At 50.9% G+C, this 15,434-nt stretch overlaps 1 protein-coding gene across 4 annotated transcripts in view; it reads right to left on the reverse strand.

Annotated features, from left to right (window-relative positions):
• Nucleotides 1-4,487: 4,487 nt before the first annotated feature.
• The window catches only part of LOC149370888 (uncharacterized), a 36,298-nt gene continuing 25,351 nt past the window's right edge, over nt 4,488-15,434 (reverse strand). For 3 of the 4 annotated variants that reach the window (XM_089563420.1, XM_089563411.1, XM_089563422.1), the window contains 2 exons: nt 12,334-14,671; nt 10,727-10,866 (listed from right to left, as the gene is read on the reverse strand). In XM_089563420.1, coding sequence (XP_089419546.1) covers nt 12,456-14,671 — 2,216 coding nt within the window. In that variant the 3' untranslated portion in view covers nt 10,727-10,866; nt 12,334-12,455. Of the gene's footprint in view, nt 4,682-10,726; nt 10,867-12,333; nt 14,672-15,434 lie in introns of those variants that run through there. The other variant, XM_089563416.1, reaches the window with a different exon arrangement.

Here is a 15,434-nt window from a genome sequence, read left to right on the forward strand (position 1 = left end):
CAGGAAATATTGAACTCTAGGGAGGTCGCGAAATAGTCTGACATATCAGTGATTCACTATACAAAAAATGAGAACAAATAGCCTTATTTGTAACCTAGAAACAACAATAGATTGCACCCACGCGCGTCTTGCAACAATGTGCTCCCCCCATAGGCGTGTTGGCAGCACACCGCTGCTATACCGCTGCTTCGCATCGAAGCCGCAGCGGATAGGGCTTTGGAACTCACTGTATACCTATCATATGATGTATCGATATCTCTAAATTAATTTACAGATGGTTTCCCCAACGCTTTTGGCAACGAAGAGAGCGAAGTATGCCAGACGAGGTTAGTTCACTATAGTTAGCCGGCCAGGCTATAGTAGGTTGGCTTCGCTGCATGACAGCGATATGGCGCGGAAAATGAGTACAAGAGACTGAAGGGAAAGCCAAACCATCTCGGCGCGCGGAAGTGAAAAGCTTCGTTAGGAGAAGCGCCTCTTACAGGGGCACAGCATTCAGTTCGATATATCGAATGTTGCGCTAGTCGTGAGTTCAATAAATGGGAACAATAGTGCTTTACTTTTGCGTGGGATTTTCAAGGGGCTGTACTGCCTGTTCGATATAAACAATAATTCTCTGTATTCTGGCTCGACTGTATTCTGCAGTGGGTTTAGGTGGGTTTTAAACCAAGCACCTCCCGCAGCCGAGGGGGACGCCCAGCGAACGCTTTCGAAAATTCTCAAGGATAGGCTTTTTGGGGTAAAAATATGGCTGAGAAGCCATATTTTTACATATTTACATATGGCTGAAAGACGACGATTCACCGGTTTTTTAGTGTCTGTCAACACTGGTAATACTATACCGCAAAAACATATTGTTACCCCAAAAAGCCTATATTTGAAAATTTTTGAAAGTGTTGGCTGAATCACCCGGTATATAGTCCAGGACAACTTTCTGTGGCCCTGAAGCAAGCTTAGGAAGAAAGGGAAGGACACAGGCCTTTGTCTCCTTGCCGCGGGGTGTGGGTTTTTCGTTGTTCGGGCTAGATGTGTGGAGGGGTGAGGGCCGTTTCACATGCTGCGACTAGAACGAAAATAGTCGGCCTAGTCGGTGACGCCGCAGTGCGATTTTCGCACAGTGCTTTCACATGCAACGCGTACCCAGCGAATTCGGTCGGAGGGACATGCAAGGTTGCTCGATGTTCGCATAGGCAACCCACGATTAAACGCGACAGAAACGCTGCACGGAATGTGTTGATGATGTTATGACCAGCGTGTTTTTAAATGCAAGACAATATTTCGTATGTCTTGCTTAGAATAAAGAGTTTTGCTTAGGCCGCGGGAACAGCTCCCACGTGACCCCACGCCGAGACGGCGCGTGACGTCACGTCACGTGCGAGCTGTTGCCGCGGCCGGTCTCGACCAAGGCAAGTTTTATATATCCTCCTTGGTCTCGACTATAGTGAACTATAGTCTCGACGCACGTGCGCTCTCGCTCGCGCGCCTGGAGACCGGTCGTGGCCGCGGCAGCTGCTCCCGCGTGACGTCACGTCACGTGCCGTCCCGGCGCTGCCCATTGGTCAGTCGCAGAGCGAACACACCGACGCTGCGACTGGATTCCAACCGGACGGAACTTGGTCGCATGCCGTCTGCGGCTAGACCGACGGCCCTCCCCAGTCGCAGACCGACAGAATTCGCAGCGTCGCAGGCGAGAATCGCATGCATGTGAAACGGCCCTGAAGGGGATAATTGGGATAGAGGGTGATGTGTCGATAGAACTGAGGTAGCCCACAGTTCAATTCAAGCACCTTTCTTGTGGGGGTGGCTCAAGGCCGCATAGGGTTAGTAGCACTACCCACAGCACGGGGACAAAGGCTCGTCTCCTTTCCTTTCCTGCTTAACCTTGGCTGCAAGGCATGGCAAGGCCACAGAAAGTTGCCTGTCGCCTCCCACGCCCTTTCTCCCGCTTTCCTCGCCCTTATTTCTCTTTAAATTGGACAAGAGAATTTCCCCCTCCCTACTTTTACACTCGTCGCCTTACACCCCTCTCTCTTAACTCCTCTCTCACCTTAAAAGTAGCAAAGGGGATTTCTCTCTTTCCAACTCGCGGTCAGCAAGCCGAGGCTCGTGGCGCTGCGGACGCCGACAGCGTGAAACTGAAGAAACAGCGAGCGCTTTAAAAACTCAATGAAAACAGCTTCTGAGCTTCACTGGGGATAGGTTTGGAGGCCCCTAACTCGTTACCTCTGTAATTTTTCGCTTAAGCAATCAGATAACTTCAGAGCCGCACAAATATGTCAAATCTCAGCACAAGCCTGGAGGGAAGAGATGTCGCGAACAGCGTCGTCTGTTCTGAGTGCTGACACTCATTTCGACGGTGATGCTACAGACACCGAACGATTAGCGAGAGCAGTCCTGGTTTGAGACGCACAGCAAAGGTCCATACGAAATGTTCGAAATATTGCCGCAATGGCCGGTTCCCTATCACTGCATGGAGCTTGAAGTCGCTATTAGTTTGAATAAAGCCGGGTGCTTGGGCGTTTGACAGGCATTTCTGATGTTGCTGGGATGCGGGGTGGGGGCGGTGTTGCCACGTCGACCATGCCCTATCCACGGCCGTACCCACCTTTCAACCACCCCCTTCGAGATTTGATAGCTTGCACCGACGTCACATCCGGTGGCCGTCGGCTGCTAGTCGGCCATGCTGCCGAACCACCGCCAGACCTCCGCTAGCTTACCGCTGCCTATGTTAGCTCGCATCGTGTTGATTCTCGTCCATCCGTAGATTCAGTACGGTTTTGTGTGCCACGCTTGGCTGCTCCAACCGTAGCGACAGGTCCACGTGAAACAAGAAGCAAGAAGCCGATTAACACGAACTTCATCTGCATTAGTCACATAATCGCAGGCATGCAAGCATGGAAGAAGAAAAAACATGCATGCAAGTGCGAGCGCTCCATGACTCAGTACGAATCTGCGCGAGCTGTGGCTGGCTCGCATTAAGCGCGACAATTTGGACCCCGATAACTCAAATGTACTTGTGTGCGGAGCGCACTTTATGACAGGTAAGGGGCTTGTGTCAACTAAATGTTTGCGAAAACGTGGGAAGCAATGGTTACACCCTGAAGTGAATGTTGCTGTTTTGATTGACGCCACCCGATTTGTCTGACAACACAAACCCAGACTGGGTCCCGCGTCGCTGCATCCTAGCTACAGCACTAGGCAAGCCGGTTCGGATTGCCACGACCGCAGCGAGCAATGACGGCAGAGAAAGTGGCGTGCCGAGGCCGTGCTTTTCGTCTCGTAGGCGCATCGCAGACAGGCTTCTCACCTACCTACTGTAGAAATCGTTGTTTGTCTCCATTGATTAGAAGGCTTTCATTTCTTCCAATTTCACAAATCTGGAAACAGCGCACGATATCCCCCTGGGTCACTTCAGGGAACACATCAACGCCCATCGCCGCGTCGACTCCCGGTCGCAGCGTGTACGGACCTATATCGTCGCAAATTTTCACTGTGTGCGTAGCGTACGCGCGCCGATCGAATAAGTTCAGAGCAGTAGCCTGCACTGAATGGTTCATTCATCTGTGGAGTAGGCATTGCGCCCGAAAGATGAGAAAATAATCCAAAGCGTCCGAGGAGTGTCCAGGCGTCGCAGGGCGGACGGGCGGAGACGGCCAAATGGTTCGGCAGCATGGCCGCAAGCGCTTGATGGAGGCGGAAGTGACGTCACGTGCAAGGTATGTATACTTTTTTCGGTTCCGCCATGCACTCTTGCTAGTCGAACGCAGGAGCTCCTTCAGCTTCGACCACCCATCGACGTAGGCGGTTCACGTCGTGGAGCTTTTCTATGGTAGTCGCAACTCTGAGCAGCTATCGAACGGCCACTGCCAAGCGCACAAGCAGGCGCCTCAACCTCTCCTCGCGCATTCACGCTCAGCATTGCGAGGTGGTGGTGGTCAGAGAACAGGAAAGGCGCAAGCTTTTCTGCGCTATTATTGGCTGGCAGCCGCAGTTAGTAATTAATAACCGTACGAGTTTTTATAAAACTATCACCCTCGCCACTGTGGCTCAACATATTTCGGTCATTTCGCGCGCCGTTCGGAAACCCCGCGGCTTTGAAGCGCGTGTAACAACGCCCGGCGGTGCATGTACTCCAAGGTGCGCGTGTCCCGTGACCTTACTGTTCCGCCTGGACCAGGCACGGTGACCTGGGCTGTAGCAGCGAGCAAAGGCGAACACCGCTGTGCTGGTGGTGCAGAAGTGGTCACGTGGTCCATGCGCCGAGGAGTGGCGTGTACTGGTGAGCGTTGCTAGTGTGCGCTTCACAAACCGCTGGTCCTTCGAAAGGCACGCGACTTGAGCCATAGTCCCGAAGGATAAAACATTTCCGAAAAGCTAAAAACTGATTTGACTATTTCTCACAACCATAGAAAAATATGTGCCAAGACAAGCGAGTGTCTCTATATATCTGGCGCAGTGGCGCAGTGATCTCAAGAGCGCTGCAGAAGTAGTTTATAGGCTCATTTATTGACGAAGGTTGTTCTGTTCACCGCTGAGCGGCGTCTATAAGTCCAGTCCGCATGAGCACTGCGGGCTAGCGGGCTCCCAGCGGCGCTGTCCGGCTGATGGGGCACTCGGAGTTGCCACGGCTCCGGGTCAGCAGCGCACCGGGAAAGGGGCGGAAGAGCGGCTACCTCCGGAGCTGCAGTTGGAAACAGTGATACCTTGAAAAACTGTCCTGGAGCTTTCAATAAGTTTTCAGCGTGCCCTAAACGATATTGTGGAGTCATGAGACACAGTACTCTACAGCTGTGCGAAATGGATGGTGGCTTGCGGGGGCAAATTGTTTTGTCCGGAATATATTTAGAGGAGACACTAAATTTTTGGTTGCGTGTTTTCTTCTTTGTAAGGATGCGTAAGACATTGGTGTACATGAATCACCGCTTCTTATTCGCCTATTACTGCTAAATAATTTATAATCTAATTTCTTCTCTAGTTTGCTTACGGCTTCGGTTTCAGCAGCCGAGTAATGGCTGCATGCGAGGGGGTGCTGAAAAGTCTTGATATTTACTAACTCTCATATACATTAGTCGGATGAAATCTGCCCAGAGAGAGAGAGAAAAACTTTATCATGGCAAGTGTTGATCTAAGATGAGAAGTTTAGTAAAATACTTGCCATTTCTCATTTGCATAAGGGCGAAGCTCAAGACCTATACATATAAGGAGAATTTCGAAGCACGAACAAGACGGGGACTAAGATAGTGAACAAGCACGACATGACGAGCGCTGCGCTTCCAACTGATACTTTATTGAAAAAAAAATAACACACATACAGCTTATGTACAGTCCTACAATTCATCTCATTGAAATCAATCTTATTGGTTTCCAAAAATGCCATTTCATTATCATGCTGCACTAATGACGGCGTGCTGACACATTTACTGCCTGCTAGTCTGGTGTTACATGCCTCTAAGATCTCTCTTTCTGCCTGATATTTTACGCGCCCTAGAAGTTTGCTTTCTGGGACTGTCCGACAGATTCCCCACCAATATCGCTTCAGAGGCTCACGCACCAGGGCCCGTGGGAGACCCTGCTGCTCAGCTCCTACCTAAAAACAGGCACAGGTCGTGACAAGAGCCCAAGAGGTCGCGGCCAGTCTCCATGCTGACGGCCGCCTAGCAAGATCAACTAATCCACTTGTTACTCAAGCCGTAATAAAAGTTTTCCAATAAAAAATTTTCGAAACAGGGGTTTGCATTTACAATCCCGACAATGAAGGGCAAGATGTTCACTTTTCCGGTCCTTGACCAGAGTCTGGTACTCCCTAGCTGTTTCATTAAAGCAATGCCCTGTTTGCCATATATATATGTACACTCTGCTGCAGGTAAGTGGAATACTGTACAGCACATCTGTTGTGCACATTGTGAAACAAAGTTGGTGCTTGACAGTTCATATCGGCTTTTTCTTTTTTACCAGCATTGGGCAAATTTTTCTTAGCTTACTGGCAGCGGAGAAGAGCACGTTTACGTTGTACCTGCTTGCTAACTTTACTTTGTGGGATACCTTGCGAACATACGTATTCATTTGTGTTGACTTCCTCTGATCATGCTGTTCTAGTTTTTAATGCTCTTTTTCTTTTGCAGCAGGTTCTCTTGCAGCAGATTGATTTTCACTAGACGAATTCAAGGACAGTACTTAAGCCGAGGTTTTTCAATACAGCATCCGTTGGAAGTGCAGCGCTCGTCCTGTCTATCGTGCTTGTTCACTATCTTTCACGTGCTTGTTCACGTGCTTGCTATCACCATAATCTATAATCATAATCGTTATCACCGCCTCCATCCTTGCTGGTTTTCCAGAACAAGATGCTTTTTAGTCATACATTCAATGACCCGCCGAGGTGGCTCAGTGGTTAAGGCCCTCGTCTACCGAGCCGGAGTAGCCTGGTTCGAACCCGACTGCGACGGCCGCGTTTCGATGGAGGCGGAACGCAAGAGGCACCCGTCTGCTGTGCGATATCAGTGCACGTTAAAGATCCCCAGGCGGTCGAAATTACTCCGGAGACCTCCACTACGGCACCTCTTTCTCCCTTTCTTCTTTCACTCCCGCCTTCCTCCCTTCCTTTACGGCGTGGTTCAGGTGTCCACCGACATATGTGAGACAGATACTGCGCCACTTTCTTTCCTCAAAAGCCTATTTTAATATTCAACGGTATAAAATAGGTTGGTTAATGGTGTTTCACGTCCCAAAGCGACTAAGGCTATGAGAGACGCCGTAGTGAAGGGCTCCGGAAATTTCGACCACCTGGGGTCTTTAACGTGCACTGACGTAACGCACAGTACACGGGCCTCTAGAATTTCGCCTCCATCGAAATTCGGCCGCCGCGGCCGGGATCGAACCCGCGTCTTTCGGGTCAGCAGCCGAGCACCATAACCACTAAGCCACCGCGGCGGGACTGCAAGTTTTTTTCACTGGGTACCTTGTGTGATCCATTTGTGAGTAGAGGAATTTAGCTAAACTACATAGGACGTCAGCGCTGTGTTTCTACAGTCGATATTTGTGTTTCACAGAGAGAGAGAGAGAAAGCATTTGTTTCCCGACCCTGGCCCGGGTCGCCGTCTTGAGTCGGAGCCCAACACGTGGGCGATATTGGCAACGAACAGTGACCAGAGTTTCGAGCGGTGTGCAACACGAGGAGCTGCACAGCTGTCCCAAGCTCTGACATTTAAGGCTTAGCGCTCGCTAGGCCAAAGGAGGCTATGGCTAGGCTTATCGCGCCCGTTGAAGATACGTCACCGGCAAAGCCCAGCTATTGCGCGATATACATAGAAGCTTTAAGAGCTCAAAGCTACCAATGCATTTTTAGATTGTTACGCGATTTGTTATGCAAACACTTAGTTGAGCTTTAATGCACGAGTGAACAGCGCGGTGCGCAGATTATATCTGCATGCATGGCAGGCACTCTTGTAGCCAGATCATCTTGCAATCGACCTCGGCGTCGCGTTTTTTTTGCGCTTTGAAGTATTTATTATAATGCTAGCAGTAGCAGTTTGCCTCTGAATGATGTCATAGTTGTTTAAGTTGCGACAATGAAGACCTAAAGAAACCAGCCCAGAACATCAGCTGTTGTCTATCGGGAAGCATTGATGATGATGATGTCCTCAGGCTTAATGGCACATACCCACGGCGGGGGATTGGCCAGGGTGCATAGCGGATACAAACGAACTCATGTACAAGGAGTAGAGTATTTGGATAATTTTGGTACTAAAAACTAGAATTTGTAAAAAATAAAAAAATACGGAAAAGAACAAGTAGTGAGTTCACATTCTAGCAGAGGAATCTACCCAATGAAATTATATAATCGTTAATATAATCGCACACTGGTTTCAGGGCATATCCCTTGGCGCTTGCCCCGAAGGATAGGAGAATCGAGATAGAGGAAGCCCGAGCCGAGCGAGGGGGATCTCCAAGTAAATTCTACGGAGAGCAGCGAGCTGCCGGCAGGAGAGGAAAAAATGTTCTATAGACTCAATTTCGCCATAAGACTCACAAAGGTTGGATATCGAAAGCCCCGATCGGCATAAATAAAGATTAAGCCGCGGTATCCTACAGCGCAAAAGGGTCATGGACACCTCACATTGCCTCGAACTGCACATCCGCGCACTCCAAGGAAATGCCAGGTGTTGAGATTCCGCTGCAGCAAGGAGAGGCTCATGGCTCAAGGAGTGGAGACGCTGGAATTGCTGAAAGCATGCTAGAGTCAAGTAAACAGTATTTGGGACGAAAGGGACAATAGGTCCTTCAAGGGCAGACTTTGCTAAAAAATGAGCCCTGTCTTTAGGAACAATACCACAGTGCCCAGGGACCCAGTGAAAGTGTACTTCTGTAATATGTGGAGGAATAAAAAATTGTAGGGAACGGCTGATAGAAGTATCCCTCGAGTTTTCGAGCGCTGTCAAGACGGAAAGGCTGTCTGAAAGTTAATAACATTGAATGATACTGCAGGGAATTCTTATTAGGGCCAACTCAATGGCCAGAATCTCAGCGACAAAAATAGCAGTGCAGCCAGGGGCCCGAAATGAATAACTCCAATCAAGAGCCCTTGAGTAAACGCCAATCGCTGCCTTTTCATTTTGCGGGGAGGTGTCTGTATATACGGCAATATGGTTAGGAAAATTATCTAGGTACTCCTCTATAAGCCCATTTAACACATCGGCGGGCAGACTCTTAGCATTCCTCGGGAGGGTGTTGTCAGAGGAGACTGCCGTACCAACACGCCTGTGGTTAACTAGTACTAAATATCTTATTGATACAGAAATATTTTACAGCAGGAAATTAGTGAACACCACGCGGGGGAGCTTATACCAAGGCCATGTAGTACCAAAGAAGAAAGTTGGCTTCGTTGTAAATATGCGGTAAAAATATGGTTAAATATTGGTTGTAAACATGGGGAAGCATTGTTTTCTGCGTTCTGCCGGATTACTGTTTCTTTTTTTCTTGTAGCATAAGATCTAATTACGACGATCGCAGTATTTTTGGCGCCGTTAATTTTCGTGTGTCTACGTTTTTGGCGGAAATTCGTTCCATCTCTCCAGATGCAGTCGTTTAGCGCTTAGAAAACATCCTGCCTCAGCGCCCCCGCAATTTTTATGCGTAGCCTATAGTCACTTCAAACATGATACACATAATTTTTTTTCCTTCGTAATGCTCGCATCTTTTGAAGCTTAGCTGTTTCTTCAGTAAAGTTTTGTATTTTACAATTCTTCTTGCGCATTACAATTCCTTATTTACTCATTTAATATCTATCACACAGAAGTACAGTCTTTGTCAAAAGTAACCAGGCTGCATAGCTTGCTTCTAGCTCGTAAAGTGGAGCCCTTACAGCTTCCCTGAAGCTGAAATGGTCGTTAAAGGTAAGGACTGGGGGTCTTCTTACCTTCCAAAACTTTTGGTCTTTAGGAAAGTCAGAAGGGCGCCACTATACAAGCTAGCTGCAAACCATGCAGCCTGGTTACTTTTGACAAAGACTGTACATGACGGAACCTAACAGTCACCGCAACCAAAGAGCATAGCTTTATTTTTCAAGGGGGGGGGGGGGGGGGGGGGGGTCGTAGATTTTTCTGTATCTCTTCCTTCTTTCATTCCCTACTTCATCCCCTCCCTAAGGGCGCGGTTACGGCGTCCGCCGAGTAGGGCGACAGTTACTGCGTCTTTCATTCCCTAAAAACAAATTTTCGTTTCATTTTCTTGCGAATAAATCACGGACCAAGGACAGCGAAGTGGCTTGGATACAGTTCCTAACTAATACCTTCCGACGTCGAACACTTACCAGTAACAAATACCCGACAAACTACACAGCCATCTGGAACACATGTCGGGACAAATCCAACTTTTATCACATGATTTGGCAGTGACAATTCACTGTCTACAACTACACTCTAGCAGTGGGTGGCTATGCTAATCAGCTCGGACCTCTCCGTCCAGACAAAGGTAATGGCTAAAACCTGGGCTGCGGCTAAAGCCTGCGGTGTTCTCGAGCACTCAACCAGGACGAAGATTCCCAATAAAAGAGAATCTCTCTCGCGAATTAGTGGATAGATATCTATAGAAAAGGAAAGCCTGAAACTGTTCATTGGAAGGCGACGTAACGGTACGTTATGGTGATACTCGTGAGTATCTGATGGGATCGTTCGAAAGGGATATTCGAAATTATCTTGTGCGTGGAAAGCCACCGCTGTCCGCTGTGATTAAGTGCAACTTTCGTCGCTGCGCATGCGAAGGAAACGAAAGGAAGATTCTAAATAATGAACAATCGATTTTCGCGGGTCAAATAACCACTGCGTTATGAGCACACAGTAGTGGTGGGCTACGAATTATTTCTAGCCATCTGGCGTACTTAAACATTCACCAAAACTACAGCTCGCATTGGGGGAGGAGGAAATGCAAGAACGCAGTCAATGTCAGACTCTTGATAAACACCATTGACACAGTCGATATCTCACTCTTATCTCTAGCGCAAATGAATGTACGGGCACCTTCCACTCGGTTTCAACGAGGCAACCTTCGGTGTGTATTCTGTACTGTTCAGTTTTGGTATATCACCTCAATAGAAATGCGGCCGGGATCAAACCCACTGACTCCTGCTCAGCAGCCGCGGTGAGTGGAGAGGGAATTGGGCCATACGCCAATACATTCGCGCCGCACAATATCATAAGCAGTCTTTGCCTCTTTACCACCGTGGAGGGCCTCAGCGCAGGTCGCCACGGCTGCTGGAGGCCGCCGACGAGGCCGTCCACTCCAGGCTGGCGGCGTCCGGCAGCAGACACGTCTCGGACGCCGACTCCTCGAACGAGACGAACGAGGAGCGGTCGTCCTCATCGCTGCCGGCCCCTGCACGACCGTCGCCGAAGGGGGATCAAAGGCGGTGTAATGTCTCAACAATTCCTGATACTGGCAAAGGCACATCTACGAGTGGTGGTTATCTAAACTTGGAAGCAATCTTTACAAGTCGCTTGGCCAGATAGTTCCTCCAAATGCGTGTTTGTAATAAGTTTGCTAAGAATGCACAGGAACACCATGTGTCTTTCCAGTGCGCACAATCATGCCCAACATTCCAGGACAAAAATTTTGAATATTGGTAAGTGTTAAGGTACTGTTATGGAAATATTGAAGGTAATGGACCATTCTTCCGATGCGTAGTAAAATATTTCTTTTAATCTTTTTTCACAGCTTTAAACTTTTCCCATGGGCACCGGAAAGATCTTTCCAGAGTCCATAATCTTTACTCCATTTGTTCACTGCAATCGCCTCAAATGCCTCAAGAACAATAGCAACAAAAAATCAGCAGTGCCAAGCTTAGCTGCTCAGCACATTCCTCAGGGAGAGTTCTTGAACTGCGCGCTGTGTTGCCCATGTCGCAAGAGTGGGTCACCAAAGGATAAAGTATGGCCACATACGCGTCATCGTAGGCCGGGCGGCGCCTGTGCGGATGGGCTAATGGGCCATTATAAAGCACAGCACTCCATACGGCTTCAGCATGCCTTCAGCGAGGCACCAGCATGGAGAGGCTGACATAAATAGCTCTCTGTAAAAAATTAAGGGCGATCAATTGGATTGATGGGGAGGAAATAAGATAGCATCCTTCTTTCACTCGCCAATCCAGTCCAATCCTGATTAGGTTCCAATTCTGGTCCTATTTTGATTGTGATTCGCTTTTCGCAATGCGGAGGAGTGATTGCGGAGAGAAAGATTTATTTTTGCCTAGATATAGTTCTGCGGGAGGTTATATATATTAAACGCAGACCTGCTGTTGTCAGATATTCACCTTTTTCTCTAGCGGTTAATCTCTGCTCCTCCATTTTGTAATCTGTGGTTCTCAACTCCGACTGTGCTAACTACCCGACACGTGTCCCCCCGATAGCGACTGATCCGAATAACATTACCGGCGCAGTGGCGCTGCGGTTAAGCGATCGCCACTGCACCGGCTGGCGGCTGTTTTCAGACACAATCACCGGTGGACCTGTGAGGCACAGGTTGCTCTTCCCGAGAAATATGGAAAAAGGAATAGCTCCTGCGACCCTTATTTTTGCGGATAGTTCTTTGGTAGGCTATTTTGCATGTTGGCCTGCTCGTCGGAGTCATTTTCATTTTTGCTATAGTCCGGCGTCTCCCTCCCTTAACCCTACAAGTTCAGAACAGGCGCGGAGAGTGGGTCTGTTGACAGGTGAACGGTGCAGAGAGGAAAATCCCCCTAAACACCACCTCCCACTATTGGCAGGTGGAAGCTTCGACGCCGGTCATTTCCGTCTTCATGGACCTTCTAATCCTATCGAATTTACAGGAAAAATATCCGCTCACCATTGTGGACATCACCAGCCATGGCCTCGCCTTCCAGCTGGGGACCAGAGGTCGGCTGGTGGCTGTCGCTGCTCCCACGGTCGTTTCTGGGGGGCACCTCGCCGCTGAGAGGAGGCGTGCGCCTATTCGGCTCTTCGCGCTCCTCGGCAGTGGGCCACAGTGGTGGTGGTCTCCGTGGCGTGCCGCACGAGGACTTCACGAGAGCCGCCTCCGCTGGGCAGCGGCGCTGTGAGCCCTGGCGTGATGCTCGCGGAACCCGACATCGTCGTTGCTTTTGCCGCCGAGCCCCGGTCCCTGGAGTCCTCGGCCTGGGACGCGACCGCCGAGCGCTCGGATGTCGGTCCGCTGGGCCTCCCTCGGATTCCAGAGAGGCCAGCGAAATCTCGCGAACCAAGCACCGGGATGCTCAGTGAAAGTCCCGGCGAGGACCCGGGCTGCAAGATGGAATTGTATATGGATTCGAAGCAGGGGTCCTCGAGTATAGAGGGCCTCCTGCTCCGCATGCTCTTCGGGCTTCTGGTCCGGGTGTACGACAGCGCGCTCGCGCTTGGCTCCAGAACAACGCTGCAGCCGATCGAGCTTGGCGCTGCGGCGTCCACGCGGCTCGCCGTTGTCGAGGTCTCCGACATGAGCAGGCCCTCCGGAGAAGGCAGCTCGATGGTCTTCGAGAACGACTCCGGCGTGCCAACGGCAGCAGAAAGCATCTTAACGGACGCCAGGAGGTCTCGCTCGCGAGCGTCCCATTGAGCGCAGGTGGGTGTCAGTTCACAGTCGGCTCCGAGCTCGGAAGTCTGGCTGGGAGCAAAGCGGTCCGTGCTGTCCTCAACCACGGCTACCTGGATGGGGCTCTTGACAAGCTCGAGTGTGTCACCGCTTAATACGTTGCCAGTTACCAATGCCGAGACCTTGGGCTCCACAGCCTCCGCAACGGCCTGAGGGTCTTGCAGCTCGATTTCACAGACCGCCTCGGTGATCGTTTCCATCTTATGCTGCTCACCGCTGGGACCCCAGGTGGCGTGGTGTCTGGCGGCAGAAGGATCTGGCGACGTCACCGCAGGATGACGCCTCGACGAGGCCCTTGACGACGATCGCTGCGACACTCGATCCGACGGCGATGAGGACACCTGTTTCTCCCGACGGGCGTCGCTGGAGCCGGCCGACGTTTGTTTGCCGCCGTGAGGGGACGAGTCGCGGGTGAGCGCCGGTATAATCGCCCTTTCCTCAGGCACCGCAACTCTGCGGGCCACGTCCGTGGCTGGGCGCAGGTCTGGAGAAGGGCTGGCGTGGGCAGCGTCCTTGGCGGTGGCGGGTGTTATGTCGATCTGCTGCGCGATGTAGTGTGCCTCGTCTAGAGGCGGCACGGCGGCGATCGAGGCCGGAAGGGGGCGCGGCGACGTGGTCGACCGCTCGTGGAGGTAGTGCTTGTTGCCCATCATGATGACTCGGAGGATGTCGTCACCCCATCGGCGTTCCTTTGCTGCGAAGCGACCCACACGCTGGCGTTCGCCCGTGTTCGGCCGCTTCGGGAGCCGCGAGCTTCGATCTTCCTTGCTGTCCTGTCCCTTTGCCTGCTGCAACATGCGCAGGCGCCGAGACGAACGCGCAGACCTGTCCTCCGCCGAGGTCGACCTGGATGGCATCGGCTGCTCGTTCCATTGTTGCCTTTGCTGCTCGCCCTCCTGGTGCTGCTGTGGTTGTGGCTCCCGTTGGCTGTGGCGAAGCTCCTGCAGTGCATGCGACTCGGGTTTCGGAGTGTCGGGAATATTCGGCGCCCCTGTTCGCGATTTTCCGTCTCCCGTCTCTTGAAATGGAACGGCGAGATCTGCGAACGCTTGCAAGCACGTCAAGTCAGTCACGCGGTGCTCGATGCTGACGTTCGAGTCTGACGACAGGAAAGACAGTGTGGTCGACGCTGACGGAAGCAGTGACCCTTCGTCCGACCGGCAGAATGGGTGGCTCACGATGGTGTTGTTTGAGCCCCCATTCCTTGAAGGAGGCGACGACAGCTCTGTTGTTCGTGCTGCCAATTCCTTGGAGGCGTACCGTTCTACCAAACTTCGACCGGGTTGCAGATCTTGGGCTTGCACCGTTACTTGTTTCGTGGTTTGCCAACTGGCCTTTCGACCTGTCTCGCCTTGCGCAATAGCAGCTGGAGCCTGCACATTGTTTTCTTCGTTCTCTTCCTCGTCGCCTCCAACCTTTTTGGTATCGGCTTTGCCAGCGTCGCCTCCGCGATATTCGTTGAAAGCGTGACAGATGTTTTGTTCGCTTTCGCTTTTGCTGCTTCCCGCAGATTCTTCGGCCACGCTACCATCGTTCGCAGTTTCGTTTTTGTCGTCTGGAAAGAGGGTGATTTCGTAACAAAATAAGCGTGGGGGTTTACAGCACGCAGAAACAATTACCGAAGGTTAGAAATCTCTTCGCAATTTTTTGAATTCTCATACAATAAATTTTTATTAATACTATATCTGCGTAGCTGCGAGCGCGGTAGGCTAGAAAATTAGTTGGTAAAAAATTGACAAATGATTACGGTAAGTCGGTAATGCGAAATTTGAGCGCAGCTCTTCAAAGGGCACATGCCATCGCTGGTAGGTGGCCACCCTCCAAGATCTTCGCGAGGCAGCCAGCTCCAAGGTGGCGTTTCGCTCTGCTATTTGGACAACGGGCAAGGGCGTCCGCAGAACTTTTTCCAGGATGGGGGGGGGGGGGGGGCGATGCCCGAGGATCGGGGTGGCGGTAGGTTAGCACCAAAAAGGAACTAGTGCAAAAAATATCCGTAATTCCAGGGGGGGGGGGGGGGTAAACCCCCCCCCCCTTCTCCCCCCCCCCCCCCCCCCCTTCCGGACGCCCATGACAACGGGTTATGCAGACAACATCGACGATGACGCGGAACGCAGGAAGCGGTGCGTTAGAGGTGGTCTCTCAGATATGCTCCTCTAACCTGCCTCAATCTTAGTTCAATGCTATAACAATACTGATATTTTTCTATCTGTGTGCTACATGTGTGCCGCATGAGCGTACATGGTTAATTATTAGCATATAAATTACAGATGCCGCTATTTGAAGAGTACAAAACTACGTTTCCGGCAAATTTACTTCTT

Source organism: Amblyomma mixtum, chromosome 1 (assembly GCF_055824585.1).
Source record: "Amblyomma mixtum isolate Tamu chromosome 1, ASM5582458v1, whole genome shotgun sequence".
Classification (NCBI taxonomy): domain Eukaryota; kingdom Metazoa; phylum Arthropoda; class Arachnida; order Ixodida; family Ixodidae; genus Amblyomma; species Amblyomma mixtum.